Here is a 19,820-nt window from a genome sequence, read left to right on the forward strand (position 1 = left end):
AGGAATGCAAATTAGTCCCTAGGCCGAGTGGACACTGAGAACAGATCCACATGGCACACATTCACCCTGAAACGTACATTGAGAGTTGCACCGCAATGCAACTTCCTTCAATCAAAAGAAAAACAATACCCACTAATGATGTGACCCACCCGCACAGCTGTTTATTGTGTGTACAAGAGTGTGTGTGTGTGTGTGTGTGTGTGCGCGCGCGCGTGCGTGTGTGTGTGCGCGCGCGCGTGCACGTGCACTTGTCCTTAGTTGTGTGAGTCTCAGCATGCACCTTCACCAAGGCCAATTTCCCGATTGGCAACGCAAAACAAAGTCACAAGGATAATGTGCAAAAAACACACAGAAACAAGACATTCAGAAGAATCAACTCTTTAAGAGTGCATATCTTATAGCAGGTTAATCGTGGTGTTTAGTACAGCATTAAAAATGTTGCTATATTCCTATTTTGAATTGTATGCTGTGAAATTATAGTTGGTTTAAATTACTTTCTTGAATGGAATGGATTGGGTGGGTCAATAGAATGCAAACATTGGCTCTGCAAATGAGAGGAAAGGAGGTCTTGTGAGAATACAGTATGTGTCTCTGTGCATTTTAAGTATTATTAGGAGGAAAATGATGAAATCAACCGTTGAATTCCCCAGTCTGCAATAGTGCATTCTATCCATACAAAAATATGTAACAAATGAATGTAACTAAGAGGGTATTCATTATATTGGACCACTTATTCCCTGAGTACTACTGTATAGCAATTTCCTTCGGCTACACCCAAAAAAAAATTTTTTTGGGCAAGAAAGAAAAGAGGATTGATCTGAGAAAACACCCGCAGTCACTGTCTTTAGAAACAAATCCAAAATTTTGGGGTACTGAGAGGCCAAAACGTGACTTTCAGCAATCATACCGAATCAATCACTAAAAAAGCCTTCTACCCATTGAAGAACATGTCCAGACGGAAGGATTGTATGCTCCAAGTAGACCAGGAGAAACTTATCCATGCTTCCATTTCACTGGGACGCTGAGATCTGCAGATTTGGGTCAGTTAATTGAGCCCAGGGTTAAAAGTAAACATGGTGAAGCTATATTTAGCTGTTACGCTGCACACAGGTGGAAAAAGCTGCCCACAGACGTGAAGTCAGCTAGGAGTGGATATGCTTTTAAATCCAGGTTAAAAACATTGCTTTTTTTTCCCATACCTTTGACCAATGTCTTCATAACATTTAGAAATCTACGTTTTGTTAAGTTATTTTAGAAACCTACACTTATTTCTTTACTTTTCAGTGTTTTTAAAAGTTAACTGAGGCAAACACCCTGAGCAGGATTTTGCTTGCCGAAAGGAGGATCTTTTGCGACATCATCGTTTATGTTTTGCACGTTGCATTGACAAAGCATGTGGCAAGAAACGGCATATTTTCCATGTACAGGTAGTTTGAACGTTTTTCATGTTTGGAGGAAGATTTAGCAAGGCGGATGGTTCACAATTGCTGTGCGCTTGATTGTATGGCACGTTTACGGTCCTGATAAAATAAGCTTTGTCATATTCCCCACTGAAAAGAAACGGCTGTGAGCGATCGGGGCTAGAAACCGGGACGCTCCAAAGAAAGCCTGAATTCCTGCTGAGGCTGGCAGGGTTTGGGAGGCTCACTTTGTTCATGTTAACTCCTAATGACTATGTATAAAATTAATGTGCGCAGTTTGCGGAGTATAAAATCAACTGAGTCAAACTGTTTTCGCTGTCTCATTCAGATGTCCCAAACCGCGATCCAAACTGTTTCTACTTTTTCCCCAGACTGGATTTGAAGGAAGAAAAAATGTGTAAGCTATGATATTCAGTTTTTCACCAAAGACTAGATGCCATTGAAATACTGACAGAACAGGAAAACTGTCACCGTACAATTGTCATTACATTTCCAAAAGGAAAGAAAGAAAGAATAAGGAAACGGATCAAGGATCAATGAAGACTGATTATAGTAGTCGCAGGGGGCGGGGATGCTTTGACCGTTCTCTTTGGCAATCACCCACGGCAGGAGCAAATCACGCTGTGACTCTGCTTGGCCAGGTCTGACCTCGGCTTTGAGCACGATCAAGGCTGTGTGTTTGGGAGACAACACTGGTTCAACTTTCCTTGAAACAAAATAATCGTAGTAGGGCTCCACGGCTTTTGAAGGCCTTTAATTTTTCATGACAGAAGGTTCAGGGCTTTCTATTAAATAGGAATAAATACCTTCAAAGCAGATGTGTTGCGAAGATACAGATTATGTTTATTGAATACAGTAGCACACATTATTCAGACAGTAGTGGTCTACAGATACTTGAGGACATACTCTATAAACAAACAGAGAGTTGAAGGTTGAGCAGGGCGTGTATTCAGTCCATTCGGCTGGAAGGTGGGCTCCAGAGTTCATGGTTTTGGAGCCTTGTTTAACTTTTTTTATTTTTATTTTAGGAGACTTGTTAACAATACTCTTATTTACAAGACATCATAAGTATATTCTGCATGTCACCCAACTGAAGGATGGCTCTCTCATTTTTATGTGCCAGAAGACCTTTTTGTTGTTGTTGTATTTTGGAGCATGGTGCCATATAGAAGAATTCAACGCTCAGAGAATAACATGAATAGATACTCTCTTAGATGCAATGGAGGTGACCCAATGCAGGCCAGTCACACATCAAAGCGTGCCAGCTGTTTTCTCAATCGGAGGAAATAAGGGGCTTGTAAGGGAGGTGGACTGAAGAGGAAGATTGAGATGACACGTTGGCTCTCTAGGAGTGTCACTTTGTGTAATAGGTGAGTGGCGGGTATTCATCTGGCCTGAGAGAGCAAAGCAGAATACTCTACATGGACTTCAATGAGACTTCAGTAATTACTTATTACTGCACATATGGATGAGATTGCTTATGAGAGGACTTGGGGTGCGCGTGGCTCTTCGTCCATCTGAAAACCACCTCCAGCGTGACTTCAAGAACATCCTCACAATGCTCCAAGACAAAAGTCTCATTACATGTAATTATGGACTACCGACCTGAGCCCACCCTCCCGTTTCTGCTGCATCTCGCCGTCTACTTTTATCCCTTCATTCAACAGGAGAGAAGCAGGGATAAAATTGGGAATGGGGAGGAGGAGGGGGCTATTACCTGAGGACTGACACTGAACATGGCCGCTGACACTTTACTCCACTTCCATTCATGTGGAGTGGCTCACTTGTGGGAAGCAATTACAGACCAAATGATCCAAACTGAGCCTTATGATGAGGGAGCTGGACTGACTGAGTGACTATAGCTCCTCTATTCTTCTTTCATTGTGTACCCAGTATTCTATTAACAGAAAGGCTGCCATCTCATAATACTGTATATATTTGAGCATCAAGGTGTGTGAAATAAGGACCTAAATTACAAATTAATCTTTTTCATTGTAATGCAAATTAAGAAACGGCATTAATATATTTAATAACATGTTCTTCCATAAAATCGAATTATTTATTTGCTCGATTCCTATTGAAGATCTTTTGAAAGCATCCACTTCATTTCTGATAATGTTTCTCCTTGTAATTAAACATACACGGTCTTGTTTATGCCTAGAAATGCACAATTAAGATGATATAGTACTGTCATATACAGTTACAGGCAAAGCCAGGGGTAATTTTGAGTGTTCCATTAACCTGTCATATATGGGTTCGAACCCATGACGACCTGCATTGTGAGGCGGATGTGCTAACCAGTCGCTCACCATGCCGTTACAAACAAATCCATCCATCCATTTTCCGATCCGCTTATCATCACAAGGGTCATAAGTCATCATTGCAACAAGGATAATAACCTGAAACACAGAAGCTAAAAACCCCCCAAGAATGGCAAAGAGCAAAATTTGGGTCTTTTCTGGTCTTCTATGAACCCTCGTCTAAATCCCTTTCCACCCTTCAAATGTGGGACAACTGGAGCACTTTGCTCATGAAGAGTAGTTGGGAATACTGAACCTGCTGAGAGACACCAAAGTCTCACTGAAAGTTACAAGGATCGTTTGATTGCAGTGATTGCCTCACAAGGGTGTTCAATAAAACATGAAATTATGGGTACGATCATTTTTGTTCATGTTCACTCCTGTTTCAGGAGTTTGTTTTTTCAAATAATTCTGTTGAACCGCAATTCAAAAGCCATGTCTGATTTTCATTGGTGAATTTGAATCACTTACATTTAATTTACATTTCAAAGAGGAGCACCAACAATTTTGTCCACGCTTATCGAGAATATGCGTCTGCGCACGCTTGCCCTTCTCTCTTCTCAACAGGAGCTCGCCAGTGTGGAGCTGGTGCAACAGGCAGGGCTGACATCCACAGACTGAAAGGACAAAGGCGCCTTCCTTGGCCCCTTTTCAATATGTCACAGTGGGGACAGCATAATCAACCCCATGTCACTACCAGCTGCTCCATCAGAACCACATTAAAATAAACAACATGCTAGGTAGGATCAGGGATATTAAGAGGGGAGACAAGTGGCTCGAGAAGAAAGCGATACACCTCTCATGTCTGCTGCCAAAGCGAAACAGGACAACTTGAGCCAATAAGTGAGGGTGGAAAGTGTATAAGATAAGATGAGATAAAATAAGAAAACCTTCATTAGTCTCACAATGGAGACATTCCCAATTCACAGCAGCAAAGTTATGAAAGGAAGAAGTAGAAGAACAAAATATAGGAGCTGCTGTAAAGGCAGCCACTCTCGCGGCGCCATCTTGAAGTCAAAATAACAAAATAATACAACACAACACATAAGACACAGACAGTCATTCAATCTTAACCACTTTTCTGCATCCTCTTTGTTGTATGTAGCCGTTATGATGAACTCCTTGTGGAGTGGGAGTACTTGGACACATTCAAGAAAATCACAGTTTATAAACTATATTACATTAAGTCCGAGCTCATGGCTGTTGGTAAAAACCGCCCGTTATACACACGCATAACTTCCTTTGGGTGGAAACAAGTTGTAGGCCTACTACTCATACTTAGATTGAGTCTAAGGTCAGATGCCCAACTGGACCGAATATAGCACACTAAGCACCATGAACACAAGCACTTTGTGGACACGGCTCAGGTGGTCAAGTGGTTGACTCCAACCCAAGGGTTGACGGTTGAAACAGGAGCCTTGAGTAAGATAGGAGCCTGATACTGCGTCAACAGGAGGGGGAATGAGGAGATTATCATAAAAGGCTTTGAGTACTATGAGGATGGAAACGTGGTATATCGGAAACTTTGAGGCAAGATTCATTCACTGACAATAGGGGTTCACTGGAACACACCTGACAGATTATTCAAGGATTCTTTTAGCATCACATCGGACAAATAGTCCGGTGCTACCGTTACTGGGAAGACGGTTCTACCAAATTTCGCAGTCACTACATGCCTCATCCAAATTGGACAATGTGTCACATTTCATACCCTGTACATTTCCAATATGTCAAATAATGAAGAATGACTGCACAATAACCCAGGGGGGCTCCCCACCATGTTCCACATACGATAGATTACAATAAATGTAGGTTGTGTAATGCATATACGGCTCCTTATTCATTCAGTTTGAAGTGTCCTCTCACTAGCTATGAATTCTTCTCATCTCCAGTACCTGTGAATTACACAAAATGATGCGTTCGCCATTTATTTTATCAGTCCACTGCGGTCGGCAGTAATCCCATTACAACACGTCTCTTAGTACAATAGCCAGATATGTTCTGAATAAAGGCAGCCTTTCTTTGCCTTGTCAAAGGTAGGCCGTCTTTCAAATTACTTCTTCAGAAGTTAAAAGGCCCACTGCCTAATCAGTCTATTATACCAGGCAAATAGATGACCAGTAATTGCAACTAATAACTTATTACTCATCTGCACAAATATTCTAATAGCTTGTATTTAGAAGCCTTTTTTTTTTCAATGGCCATAGTGGAAAAGGGGTAGACGACTCTATTCACTAGCAAGAGAGACCGCAACACAAAGAAATACTCTCACAAAAGAATCTTAGAAAGCAACCTGTAGAATGTTTTTTCTTCTTTTTGCTGGATTAATATCTAACCTTATTCACACGGATGTGAAATCTCAGGCTTCATCTCCAAAGATGCTGCAGGCTTTGGCTTTGTTTGGTACCCAGACCCCTTTCTGACAACGAGACACCTCGGAGAATGATTCTAAATGTCCTTATGGCACTCTGCAAGAGCCCAGACACGTGCAGAGCTCAGTGGAGGCCCCAAAGGTGGACACCATTTTTGATTTGCAGTTGCAACACCAACACATCGTCATGGGGAGTAAATCAGACATATAGCACACATCGACGTTTTCTTTTTTTCCCATTTCTGATCAAATGTTACAACACGGTCTTTTGGGAGCTTCGTTGTATGCAGATACCATGAACATGCTGAACTGTGTCTGAAACCGACAAAGTTGCAAACTTTGCACAAAGTGCACTGGTCAAGAGAGACGTCCCATCCAAAGGCGAGCTGCACTTGTAAGTCCGAGTCGCCTTGAGCATCAGAAAAGCAACATTTGTATCTGTCCTAACAGGTTAGAATCGGTGACGGTCTGTTGTGCAGTTAGGATTTTACTCAAAATTCCTCTGGAGCACTAAATTTGTGCACCAACTCTTCTAAGTTGCGTGATCACTTACATATCGTCTTGCACCATGCAAAAGCATGTTTTGAAGTAGATCGACTCTTGGGAGGAAACATCATTAACAAATATGTTTATTGACCAGAGCGCATTGAAGATTCAATGGACAGAATACAAAAGGGGTAGTTAAAGGGGTAGGACACACAAAAACCCACTGGGAGTATACAGCCCCTGCTGATCAATGACCTCATCAAGAGTCAGACTCACTTTCAAAGGCGGCAGGACCAAAGCGCAATGGGACCTTTGCAGCCCCACAGATAACAAACCAACACCAGACACCCAATAAAGAGACTTCCACTTCATTTAAAAGCAATTAATATTCTTGGCTGGCTGGCATGCTCGCTTTGGTGTGGCAGGTCTGTACACGCCCCCTGCACTGTAATGGAGCTGACTGGTTAACTTTTGAGTCTGTGACCAGTGTTGGCTGCCTGGGTGAGAGCGCCGATGCGCAGTGGGACGCGGTGTTTAGATCAGAGTGAATGGGCCTGTCTCACAGCCCAGTGCACCCCAAAAGAACCTCCTCTTCTCCATCTTTCTCAATACATGTCTTGTTCTTTCTGTCTATCCATCCTCTTATTCTTCTCCACGTTTTTCTCCCAGCGTCTATCGTGGGGTTTGTTTCCTTTTATTCTCCTGCCTATCTTTCTTTCTTTTTTGACTTCTCATCTTCGGTCAATATCAATCAGCCTTCAATATGAGCAAGGGTTTAAATAGTCAGCCTTTGTAGTCTTTGGTAATGATTGTCCCCTGAGGATTAAAAAATATATATATGTTGTGTCTGCAAGCACATTCACTCTTCCCAACATCAAAATGGCTACGACGGAGGATAAATAGACGTGTGATCTTATATTCATTTATATACAGTGCTGATAAAAAGCATCTAATGGAAAAACAAATCAGAAATGTTTAGGGATTACACAAAAATAATGTACTTCCTGATCAACGGTGGTGTGGCTGTATACAGAACTGACCAATCATATTCAGACTCATAAATAGTAGCAAGTACGAACCTGCCATCTTTTAAAGTGCACAACAGCAAAGTACTGTTTATCCATTGTTAGATGTCGACTTGGTCACATGATGTCAAAATGTGAACAGCATGATGAGGATGACTGTTTAAAGACCAGCTCTAATCGAACCGGGACATTTATTGCTCGATTCAAGCATCAAACACCTGTTGTGAATTTTGCCGGTAAACTCCTCGTTAGAGAACAGCAACTTGTGCAAAAAGCACTGAAACATTTAACAGTTGAACATGTGCATTCAAAAGCTTAGAAAAGGTCACATGACGTTTACCTGTAAAGGTTTGAATATAATTTAGGCTCGTCCTGAAATGCCAAATATCTCTAACATTTTGTGAGTAACATATATATATATAGATAGATTGATATAGATAGATAGATAGATAGATAGATAGATAGATAGATAGATAGATAGATAGATAGATAGATAGATAGATAGATAGATAGATAGATAGATAGATAGATAGATTTTTTTATACATTGAGAAAATACTGAAAAAGTCTGCCCATACAATAAAACTCTTATAATTCTAAAAGATTCTTGAACTTGCAATAAACGTGCATTATCTCATAACAAGTGGTTTATTCACTTCTGGAGTATAAGTGGAATGAAGCATGTCATATATACAACTGTTTAATTTGTATAGAGAAGTAGCAGATTAATTGAAATGATCAAGTGTGTGTGTGCGTGCGTGTGTGTGCGTGTGTGTGTGTGTGTGTGTGTGTGTGTGTGTGTGTGTGCGTGCGCGCGTGTGCGTGTGTGTGTGTGCGTGCGCGCGTGTGCGTGTTTTAATTCATATACCTTAATGCTTCTATTTAAACAAGGTAAATTGAATACAATCATGCAGAAGTGCTTGTCCTTGGGGAATAGTTGAGTGAGGATGGCCATCAGACACCTTATTCAGCAAGCTGAATGATAATGACAAGTGCATTAGTAGTCATTTGCCTTGTTGTTTAGTAGGCTGAATGGAAAAGGGAAATCAATGGACCACAGCATACACAACTTTTGCAACTGCCGCAGCTGAATGATAAAAATCTTGTCCAGGAGTACAGCTTTGTTTAACTTGAGCGTGATTATAATCTTTCCAGTCACCTAACATATGCAAGAGAATACATTCTTTAGCGAGGTCAACAAGGTGTCAAATTGACCAGCTCAATGTTTCTCCATTTAGGGTTCAATAATAGCTTGTAGCTGCCTGTTGGCCTCAATTACATCGAACTAGGAGCATGCCAGTTAGTCAATGGCAGCTACTAGACCTTCCTCTTTCACAATCCTGTAACATAAAGACCACACCGTCTTCATTTAAATGCTGAAGAAATACCGTAGGATCATTTTCTTACTTCTCCATTTGGAAAACAACTGTTTGACATTGTGCACACACAAACACACGCGCCAGCCGCATTAGTACAAGCATATTCCAAAGAAACTCACCTACTGCTGCATCAAGCTGTTATTCTTAATTGTGGTTGCAGTTTTGAGTGCTTTAGAAGTGGATCGCTTTGACGGGTATTACAAGTGTTGCGCCACTCACTTGTAGCTAAACGAGGTCACCAAATCATTATTATTTTTAGTAGTAGTAGTAGCAATACTAGTAGTAGTGGAAGTCGTTGCTGTTGTTGCTGTCTTACTATCATATATTTAGCCCCCAGCCCCTAAAAAAACTCACACATTAACACCTCTTAAATTAAGAGCTCACCCAGTTTCATGTGGAATGTTGACATGGTTCTCTGCTCTCGATTCACATTGCATTTTGTACCTATTTGTTATGAGCAATGACTGCAGAACATGAACCAATACAGTCCAATGCAGTGCAGTACATTGCAATAAAAACAGAGGAAGATGCATTTATAACTAGAGAACCGTAATCATGATAATGTTGATTGATTACGTTTTTTTTTTTAAATGCACAATAGCTGAAGACATTTTTTGTGTTCCACTCTTAAATATTGAAACCCATGCTGCTTGTGATCCTCTTGGTATCGAACCATACATTAATTGTTGTGCTTTCATTGTGGACAATGACCCCGATGATCACAGGAAACAGAACACCCAATGCTCGAATCACAAGGAAATGGTTGATTTTAGGTTCCATGTCGAACACATGAGACAATATGGCTCAAATGGCTGCTGTTTATTTTGTAGATGTGTGCGTGTGTGTACGCATTCTAATAGCCCCAATGTTAAAATTGTCTATTTCATCGCCGATCTTTCTGCTAATGTTTCGATTTGAATTGTAGATGTTTTGTAAGTTGTACATGAATGGACCGCTGAGCACTCAGACCTGACTGCTTTGTGTGAGGGACCTGAACAATGGGTATTATGGTTTACACAAACCTGGGCAGATGAAAATTCATTCCTCATTATTCATGACATCAAACAGACAGGGCTGAGGCCTCGAGCGGGCTCATTTGCAGCTGAATGTGGGGAGGCTGCAGAGACAGTGGCCTGTTTAGCATGTGTATGTGTTGCAGAGGTGGTGGAGGGATGGAGGAGGAGTGGGTACCAGTGGGCCACAGCTGGTGTGTCACAGTCCCAACCTTCTACCTGCCGCTATCACAACTGACACGCTGAGGCCAAATCAGGGACTCATCCTGCTGAAGTTGTGGTGCGTCTATCAACTGCTTCTGCTCGCTTATCAATCTGAGCCTAACTTGTCAACGTGTTTCCTCCTGCTGCTGCCTAACTCCTGCCCTCCTCCTTCAGAAAAAAATAAAAATAAAAAGAACATTCAGGTCAACTCAAGAGCAACATGAATTCCCAAACCTTTGAAGCAGAGCATGGACAATTCCAAAGGCAGTAAATGTTAATTGATGCTTTGATTCAAATGCACAGCTGTCTATTTTCCTGTCTACTTATGTCCTTATCTTTGCCTCCCTCCAGTTCGTTGTGCATGCATGTCAACTTTCATCACTTTGTCCTCATGGTGCCTCCTGTGTTTTTATCCCCACATATGCGAGTATTTCATTCGCCCTGTTCAGCTTTGGAAAACCAGCAGTGTGTTTACTCTACCTGGTTTACCAGCTCCAGGAGAACAGGATGCCAGCGGTGGCAACATCAATCCTCGTTAATCTGTCAGGCGGCTCTTATGTTGTGTGGTTGTCATGTCGTTTGTTCCATATCTCTCAAAAATTGTCTGACCAGTTGTGCGTGATGACTCTACCTGTGTTTATGTCCAGAAATACCTGCAGCAGAGCAGTCACTCAGCATCAATGGCCCGGTAAAGAGAGAGGCAGCCACTGTCTCGCTGTCAGAGATACTTCATCACACAGTGGAATAGCCATATGTGTGCAACCTTGAAATGCACTCGAAAGAAACTTTTCTAATTTACTTTACTCTTTTCATATGACAGTACTACTCCGAGGGGCCGAAAATGCATTAAAATTGACAATTAAAGTCATTTGTTTTGACCAATTTCTAAATTGTACGGCTCCAGCACACCCGCGACCCTTGTAATGATTCAGAAAATAAATGGATGGATGTTCCTTTTGAAGCTTAAAAATGCAAACCATTGGAAAATACTTAGCACACTAAACATTTTTGTTTCCACCTAGATGGAAACACTTTTCAATGAAAACATACGCATGCATGTTAAATGTTTGTGTAGGCATCAAGTATCAAGTATCAAGTACAACTACAGCACAGATGAAATTTCTTCCCTCTCACAACAAGAGGAGCCGCTGCGGGTGCCCGCGCCGCGATGTTCAGGTATGTCACAGCCAAAACAACATTGGCCGACCATAGTAATGATCGTGAGTTTATCTATTTGGAATATTGTCCAGGATATATATATATTTTTTGCTGTCAAAAAAAAAAAAACAGAAGCCCGCAATAATATTTCAGATTTGCGAGTCTTATTTGAAAAGTGACTGGCCTATTTGAACCGATGACAGTGTTTAAGTTAAGACTTTCCTTTGGTACTAAAGGGTACGAATTTGTTCTTAGGTGTTGGCGATAAGAATTTGAAGTTGTGGTGTTTATTAGGGAAAAGGGCAAGTTAATATATACTGTGTATATATATATATATATATAGAGAGAGAGAGAGAGAGAGAGAGAGAGAGAGAGAGAGAGAGATTTTTCACATTTTTTAAAAAAAAAATTCAAAGAGACGCACACTTAAAAAAAGTGTCTTTTTGACCTGTTGTATAAAGCCAGGTTAGTGTTGAAGCTCTTTCCCCAATCAACAATCTGTAGTTAGTAATAGTATTTTCTCTCTTTTTACTGAATACATGTAGTAGTTGCTGATGTTGTAGTGGTTCACTGGCTTGACTTGCTTTCAGACACCATAGGATCAATTCTAATACTCAATGACAATGTGAATGTGATGATGAACAATTATTTGTCTCTATATGTTTCCTTTAATTGATTTGCAACCAGGCCAGGGGTCATTTTAACTTTCACGCAAAGTCAGTTTTCCAGCACATCCACAACATATAGGAAGTTCTACTTTGAAGATGGTGACTGCAGAATTTAGTTTCAAGCGATGTGTCTTTCTCTTCTGGGGTATTGGCCTTTTAAATGGCCTTATAAATATGTTTTATACTCATACACATGTACATGTACCTATGGGGGGGGGGGCTCGCTACTTTGCAGATTTTCGTTTATCGCAGGTGGTTTTGGTCCCCATTAACCGCGATAAACGAGGGATTACTGTATTCCCAAATCTAAAATTATTATTGTCTATTGCATGTAAGAAATGGGCAATTGAAATGTGAACGTCAGTCAAAATTGATCACATTTTGGTCAACTGTCCAAAGGTATAGAATGAAATAATTCAACCATCTGTTGTTCTTATTTCCGAATCAGTCGAATCTGGACATAGGCCTAATATTAAATTTAAAAAATAGTGTCCCTCCCATCTGCTGCTTTTGCTTGTCTAGTGCTGTTACCATGGCAATGTTAGAATACAAGACTACATGTCGATTGCCTTGGAAATGAAGGTCACACCTTTGCATCATTTAGGAATGTTGATCACCTGCATTGGCAAGGACGCACAACACTATGACAAGATGATGTCTTTGTTTATGTGTGCACTCGTTCGTGTGTGTGGGGGGGGGGGGGGGGGGGGGACGACAAAGAAAGTCAATCATAAAAAGTGAATATGAGAGAAATGAAAGCAGCCTAAACATTAAAATTATGTTATTTGTTGTGTTTTTTATATTACTTTCTGTTAACTGCTTTGTAAAGCGCTTTGTTGTGGCTGCAGCTGTTGTGAAAGCGCTATATAAATCAGGATGTAATTTTATTGTATTGTATTGTAAAATCGTGGCTTGACTTGCATATTGCAGTTTTTCCTGGTTGTTTTATGCAAATTCAGTCATCAAAGCATCAAAGAAAATGCATAAAAATAGAATAAACCAAGCACTTAATTTGACCAAATAATCAAAATAATGTTACAGTAACAACTATCAGTAGTGGTAGTACAAATAGTAGCAGTAGCAGCAACAGGAGTATCAGTGGTAGTACGAGTATATTAGTCAATTAATACCAATTATTATTATTATTATTATTATTTATTATTATTATTATTATTATTATTATTAATCATCATCATAACATCAGAAAGTTTAAACTATCTGAAAAAAATCTAATTAGAATTTAGAGGGAATTGCGTTGGGCAAGTCCAGAATCAAATTATAGTGATGTATTTATTTAAATGTTGTTATCATTGTTGTAATTATGTACATGTACAAGGTCTTGAGCTCATATGAAGTCGCATAACTGAAAAACACATACATTTTTATCATATTTATTTTAACAAAGGCAACCACATTTGGAACAAGGGTAAAATATTGTCCTCGTCGACAATATGACGTAAAAACACGCTTGTACGACACCGTAATGTGAAATATCATACTTTACTCATTTTTACATACAATACATTTTTTTTTCTCTCAGAAATAGTTCCATAAATAAACACAGGTGTTTGCTTCTTTAAGAACAGCGTGCCTCCGCAAGAAAGTGCAACTTTAAGTGTATTTATTTAGAGAGGCGCAGTGAGATGGGTCGTAAATGAAGCTAAGGAAATACGTGTTTCATTGTCATAATAATCACCAGGCAGCCGTTTATGCAATTAAATTATTTCCTTAAAGTGCAGTTAAAATCGCTGTCAGGGAATTGTGACGATTGGGAACAGTAGGCCTATATGTTCATTTTACCGGTCACTGGTAAACAAAATAAACATAATGTGGCATTTTCGTGTTATATATGTTGGAATGCATGTTCAGCTGTTCATCTGGTATAAAAGTATGTTGCGTGAAGCAAAAAAAAGATGTGTCTAAAAAAAAAGACCTGCTTTTATCAATGCGGGGGAAAAAAGTTTGAAATAAAGAACACAAACTGAAATATTTAAATATTTTTGTGGAATTGAGAAAGCCGGCAGAGTGCGTCAAACACTGAAGGGAAAAAAACCTTGGCATTTTGCATTGTAACAATTCGATCGAGTTTCATCCAGCGACTATAACAGCACTTGATTATTGTACAGTATTTATATTATTACGGAAAAGAGCAATAAAAGGTCAATAAATTGGAATAAACTGGCTGGTGCGGTCCAAAGTGTGGAGGGTATAAATAAAATCTTTTGGGGCGGGCGGGGCGTACACAAAGCCAGTTTTATTCATATTGACGTTTGTTTGTTTGTTTGTTTGAGCGTCTCAGTTGTTATTCTTGCTGGATTCGGGCTCACTTTGGTCGTCGGTGAAGCAGACGTCCACGTCGCTGTCGTTGTCGCTCTTCAGCTCGGCGTCCTCGAACAGGCCCGCCTTGTCGTCCAACTTCTTGATGCTCTGGCCGGGATGTCTGGATTTGACGTGCCTCTCCAAATCTCTCCTCCGCACCAGAACTTTGCCGCAGAAGTCGCACCTGTAGGGGGTGTTGCCCTCCGCGTGGAGTCGAATGTGCTTGTTCAGGTTGCTTGGGTCCCCGAAGGGCCGGAAGCACACTTTGCACTTGAGCGGCTTGTAGCCGGTGTGAGTCCTCATATGGATTTTCAGGCCGTATTTCCTGGAGTACAGTTTGCCGCAATACAGACACAAGTGTCCCTTTTTTGGTTTGCCTGAGTTGGCGTTGCTGGTGCTTCCCGCGGGCAAGGGGTCGAGTCTGGTCCGGTTCTTCTCATTCGCGATTTCGGAGAGCTGTTGCGTGTGCATGGCTATTTCCCGGTCAATGTTGGTGATGGTGCCCATGTCTTGGCTTAGGGAAGGCGCGCCATAGTAAGGCATGGACTCCGGGTACTTGAGGAGATTGCTGAAGTGGAATTTAAGAGGGTAATAGGGTGAACTGTACAGAAGCTCTCCGTTGTAAACGGTGAAGGGCATCAGGGGGATGTTACAGTCTCCGCCGTAAGTCTTGACGCCGTCAAAGTTGGGCAAAGAGAACCTTTCAAAGTGGAGTCCCGGGTGCATGTGCGGGTAGCGGGACGGCGACAGCCCGGCGTGCACTCGACTCTCGACGTGTTTGAAAGCCGATGTTTCCTCTATGTGAGGGAGAAGCGGGAAGCCTCTGATGGCGTTGGCACATGGCACCACGCTGGTGGAGTCAACCAGCCCTGGGGCGCATTTGGCCGCGGGATTCCCGCTTCCGTTGAGCGTCTCGCCCACCGCGTTTCGCATCGGTTTCATGTTCCCCGCGGCTTTGCCGAATCCCAAAGCGCCCAGCTTGGAGCTGGCGTCCTCTCGATGCGCGTCACCGCTCGGGACCTTAGCGACGCCTGTTGGCTTGAATGCGGAACGGACACCTGGGTGAAAGCCCATGGAAGTGAGCATCGAGGAGGCTGCGCCGAGGCCGAGCATGTGTCCTTGGTTCCGGGATGAGGTGACGCTCATGTCCAAGGCTCTGTCCTGCTCCTCGGAGCTGCTTTTCTTCAGCAGACCGGCCTTGCCCAAAAATGGTGAGGTCAGCGGCCTCCTGCTGGAGTCGGAGATGGAGGAGATTGTCTGTGAACTCCTGGGCGAGGAAGACGTGTTGGGGATGTCTCCAGATTTTGGTGACCTGCTGAAGGTCTCCGTGCCTCTGATTTGCTCACTGTTCACGAACCCGCGCCCGTTGCTCAGAGCGCAGTGGAAGTGGACGTGGGCTTTGAGTGTGTTGGGGTATTTAAATATTCTCCAGCAGTACCAACAGATGTAACGCTCTTCACCTGCACAAAAGACCCCCCAAAAAAAGGAAAAAAGAAAAGAAAACGCCATTGGTGATTCAATCGTAAAAAATAAGACGTAATGCTCATTGCCATTCACTTAAACGCTCACATACTTGTACATATAAGACCCTTGCGAAATATGTATTCGTCTGAGAACCTGTGCTGAATGCGCATTATTTACATTGACGATGAATCCAAATAAACGTGCTTCAAACAAAAATAATGATTCATGAATTATGAATTGACAATATTTTGCGACAATACAGTACTTACAAATTCAACTCGGCATCTAAATTACAATAATAATAATAAGAGTAAGAATATAAAATGAAAAGGCTCCATACTGTTAATTTTTATTATTGTGGTTGCTGTTCATTCATCGCTGCCTTGCAGAGGTGATTCGGGATTTTTGGTTACATTATTTCGCTATTGGTTCAAAATATAAGAAACAACTCTGAATATACTCCAAAAAAACGTCAACAATACTAAAACATATATTCATAAACATGATAACGATTGAATAACAGTCTGACAGTGTCATCTTTCATGGATCGATATTATCTGTAAGAATGTCACGCCCAAATTAATCTCCACCTGGTGCCAGAACGAACATTTATATGGGATGCGAAAAATTGTGTTTAGTATGTCATAATTATTATTTAAGGTTTTTTTTTTAAACACATCAGGCCTGTAGTCAATTGGACCCTGTTCCGGGAGATGTAACGGTTGACAGCCAGGGCGAGTCATCTTTTTAATGACTCCCAGGCGAGTATTCAGAGGTTGATATAGATGTAATGATTTTGTAATCCTCACCCGGGCCATTGTTAATGGACCCCATCAAAAGAGCAAACGCCCAGCCCAATCTGGCGATGCATTGAAGGTTCTCCTTTTCCTCTCTGGGCTTTCCCGTGGAAGTGACAGCAGCTGTGGCTTGAAATCGCAAGTCTGTAGAAACAATGACGCTGGCCCATCTGTTGACGCCTAATAATGGGAGCCGGCGTATGTCCACGAGCGAATACACGCGGTGTGCTGGGCCCGGGAATCCGGGCAATATACACCCCGCATAAAAGTTAGCATTCATTAGGTCACAATACCTTCACGCACCCACCTAATTTACCGTGAAGCACTTGTTTTTTGAATTTATTTGCTTTTGAATAAATGAATATTAATGGCACCGTGACATTCGTTAACCGCCCAACTGAATCAGCAGCCTCTTTTGCATCAGAGATGCGCCAATTTGTTTTGTAATTGTGTTTTTTTATTTCAGAATTTTAAACACGATAATTAGCGTGATCTTTTAATCGTAGCAGTGTGTTCGTCAGATTTTTTGAGGACTCTGCTATGAAAAACATAAAATAATAATCCATTGTCTGTTACAGACATTTATTTGAAAACCATGTATTCTTGATAATCTTTTGCTTGATTTTTAAATGGATTAACTGCAAATGAGCTGATGTTTTGCTGAGATAAAAGGGATTTAGAACAATGCTTCAATACAAAAAACATCGTCACAATGAGGGAGAAGTAGAAGGATGTGTTTTAGTAGACATTCAATCGGAATTAATTAATTCGAAAGGTTTAAATAGCCTATAGTCTCACTTTGTTTTTTAAATGATTACATTTTACAAGAGGGCGGTAACAGCATTCTGTTTTAAAAGTTATCTTGTTTTTTTTATATTGATGGTTGTGTACATAAATGTTCTAAATGTCGAATAAATGTAATGCACGCTAATGTCATGGATTTTAAACGAAATAGCTTTAACAGTGCAGTGATGGGCCCTCAAATTTCGATGTTTTTTTTTTTTTTTTACAATAACTGACCTTTTACTTGCTTGGTGTCGATATCCTTAACTGTGATGATGATTTCCTTCCCTAAATTGCGAGTTCTCTTCTTTATTATAAATAACACATTGCAAATTTAGGAGGAAATTCAGCAGGTGTTTTGCTTACCTTTCTCGTCGTGCGTGGGGGTGGCCGTGGTGGGCACGTCATACCACTGGGCCAAAGCGTTAGAGTACCAAACACTGAGCTCTTCTCCCGCAGGAATTTCTCTCATCACGCGGTAAAATATCTAATAAATAATTTTTTTAAAAAAAGGAAATTCATCTTGGAGAAACTTAAACGAAAAGCCCAAATTAATGGCAGTGATTAATGATCAGAAGGAAAATTTACCTGTCCGCCAGGTAGGTCAGACACAGCCTCTAGATTTTGTTCTTGACTGTTTCTGGCGGCTCGGATGCATCCGATCCAGTCCGACACGGGACAGCCGGACTCATCCACACACTCTTCCCGCACCAAGCGAATCTGATAATAACAAGTATATTTAACAGATATGTTAAATGCACAAACGAATTATATTTATTGCGTGCTCGTTTTTGTATAGGCCTACTTTTATATAAATATATGTTTAGATTCCACTCACTATCATAAATCATAAGCATGTGGTATATGGCACCAAGAGGTGCTGCGCTCACGCATGACCAAAACACGCTTAATGCGTCTTTATCCGCTCTGCTGATAATTTACTGAAGTGAATGACATACAGGCCTAATTGAGTTGATATGGGAAACGAATTTGAGAAGTGTCAGAGCGTTTTTAAACTATTCAAGGACATTAAAGATTCAAGCGTGACATTTGACACAGAGATTGCACCTGATGAACGCCCTAAGCCCGGGGCCACGCAGTTAGATGCATCAATCACCACCACTGACAGCATCAACAATAACTGGGTGAGGATAGATGCATTTATGGGGGCAAAGTGTTAACTATGGTTTTTCTATGAATAAAACTGTGACAATTATCTGCTTTTTTTAAGCGATCTTGGGGGGAAAAAGGAAATAAAATGACCAAGGCTGCTTTGCAACGGAATCTTTCTCCAATCAAAATATAAATGCATTTCTTTACCTTATAATAATGAATTTACTTATTTTTTTCACCACCCCAAGTCTTGGTGAAAAATGTCGGTGTCCAGATCCATTAAAATTAAACAACTTATCGAGATAACAGGCCCGCCAGGCAGGGATAAGCGTGAGGCTGCTGAGGGCATGAAAGCCGCTCTCAGCAGGCCGACTCGCCCATTAGAACGGTTAAGTAGACGCCCAGACTGACAAGTTGGCCACTTATGGGCTCAATTATTTCCATCCTGACAGACCAAACCGATTAATAAAGGAGATTGAGCATGACAGTGTTGCTTAAAAAACAATCCCAAATCCAATTGTTCTCATTTTAATAATAAAAGAGGTAATGCAGATATTTGTCGTATGCATGACAGAACAAGAAATTTTTAAAAAATGACGTGGCAAACAATTTGTAAAAGTTATTGTGTTCTCTTTCTGGGGGAATTCCGAGGTGCATGTAGTATATGTATATTAAAAACGCCTATTTACATTAGCGAGTCGAAGCAGTTTATGTATCTTTTTTTTTAGTTGCAAATATGAATGAAAAAAATATCTACATAACAAAAATAAAGGCTAATAGGTTCCCACTGTTTAGAAATTACCTTTTTCTTGGGCCCAACTTCTTTGCGGTCTGACAGGTACTTCCCCAATTTAAAGACGCCAGGAACCGGACCTATCCTGAGCCCGGCAGGGATTCCACAGTCTGAAACCACACTGACGGTGGCGGACGCCCGGGTGGCTTGCATTGCGTGGGGTGAGATCAGAACCATGAAGACTGATGGAAGCCGAGTGAGAGAGTGCGGGCAAGACGGTTCCAGGAGGAAGAGGAGAGGAGGAGGACCGGCCAATATCCGCCCTCAAAGTGACGCGGTGGCGTTATGCACCCCGCTTTTCTAGTGATGGGTGCAGGCAAGGTAACCCCCTCCACCTATCACTAACCACCCCCCCCCCCCTACCCGCCCGGGATGCGAGTGTGGCTCAGATGGGAGGAAAGTGGTCCTGAGTTTGCGGGGCAATGCGCGCGCGCGCGCGCGTGTAAGTGTGAGAGAGCTGGGCAAATCCAACAGCTGTGAGGACAGTGCAACGCAAGGGCCTGCATGATCACATGGAGACTTTCCCT

At 41.4% G+C, this 19,820-nt stretch overlaps 1 protein-coding gene across 1 annotated transcript; it reads right to left on the minus strand.

The window, feature by feature from the left end:
• Nucleotides 1–13,399: 13,399 nt before the first annotated feature.
• On the minus strand, nt 13,400–19,542 carry prdm13 (PR domain containing 13). Its single transcript, XM_086113685.1, has 4 exons — nt 19,303–19,542; nt 17,976–18,107; nt 17,754–17,874; nt 13,400–15,803 (listed from the first exon to the last, which is right to left on the minus strand). Exons 1-4 carry the CDS (start codon nt 19,468–19,470, stop codon nt 14,320–14,322), a joined length of 1,905 nt encoding a protein of 634 aa, XP_085969811.1. The 5' UTR covers nt 19,471–19,542; the 3' UTR covers nt 13,400–14,319.
• Between the last annotated feature and the right edge of the window lie 278 nt (nt 19,543–19,820).

This window comes from Hippocampus guttulatus, chromosome 6 (assembly GCF_054856545.1).
Source record: "Hippocampus guttulatus isolate MCC_2025c chromosome 6, RoL_Hgut_1.0, whole genome shotgun sequence".
NCBI classification, from domain to species: Eukaryota; Metazoa; Chordata; class Actinopteri; order Syngnathiformes; family Syngnathidae; genus Hippocampus; species Hippocampus guttulatus.

Excerpts from the sequence above, each read along its gene's own strand:
- prdm13 (XM_086113685.1), bottom strand. The coding sequence starts at position 19,470 with ATGGTTCTGATCTCACCCCACGCAATGCAAGCCACCCGGGCGTCCGCC. Across the intron at positions 17,875-17,975 it reads CTGACCTACCTGGCGGACAG|ATATTTTACCGCGTGATGAG; the intron begins GTAAATTTTCCT and ends ATTATTTATTAG. Across the intron at positions 15,804-17,753 it reads CCCCACGCACGACGAGAAAG|GTGAAGAGCGTTACATCTGT; the intron begins GTAAGCAAAACA and ends TCTTTTGTGCAG.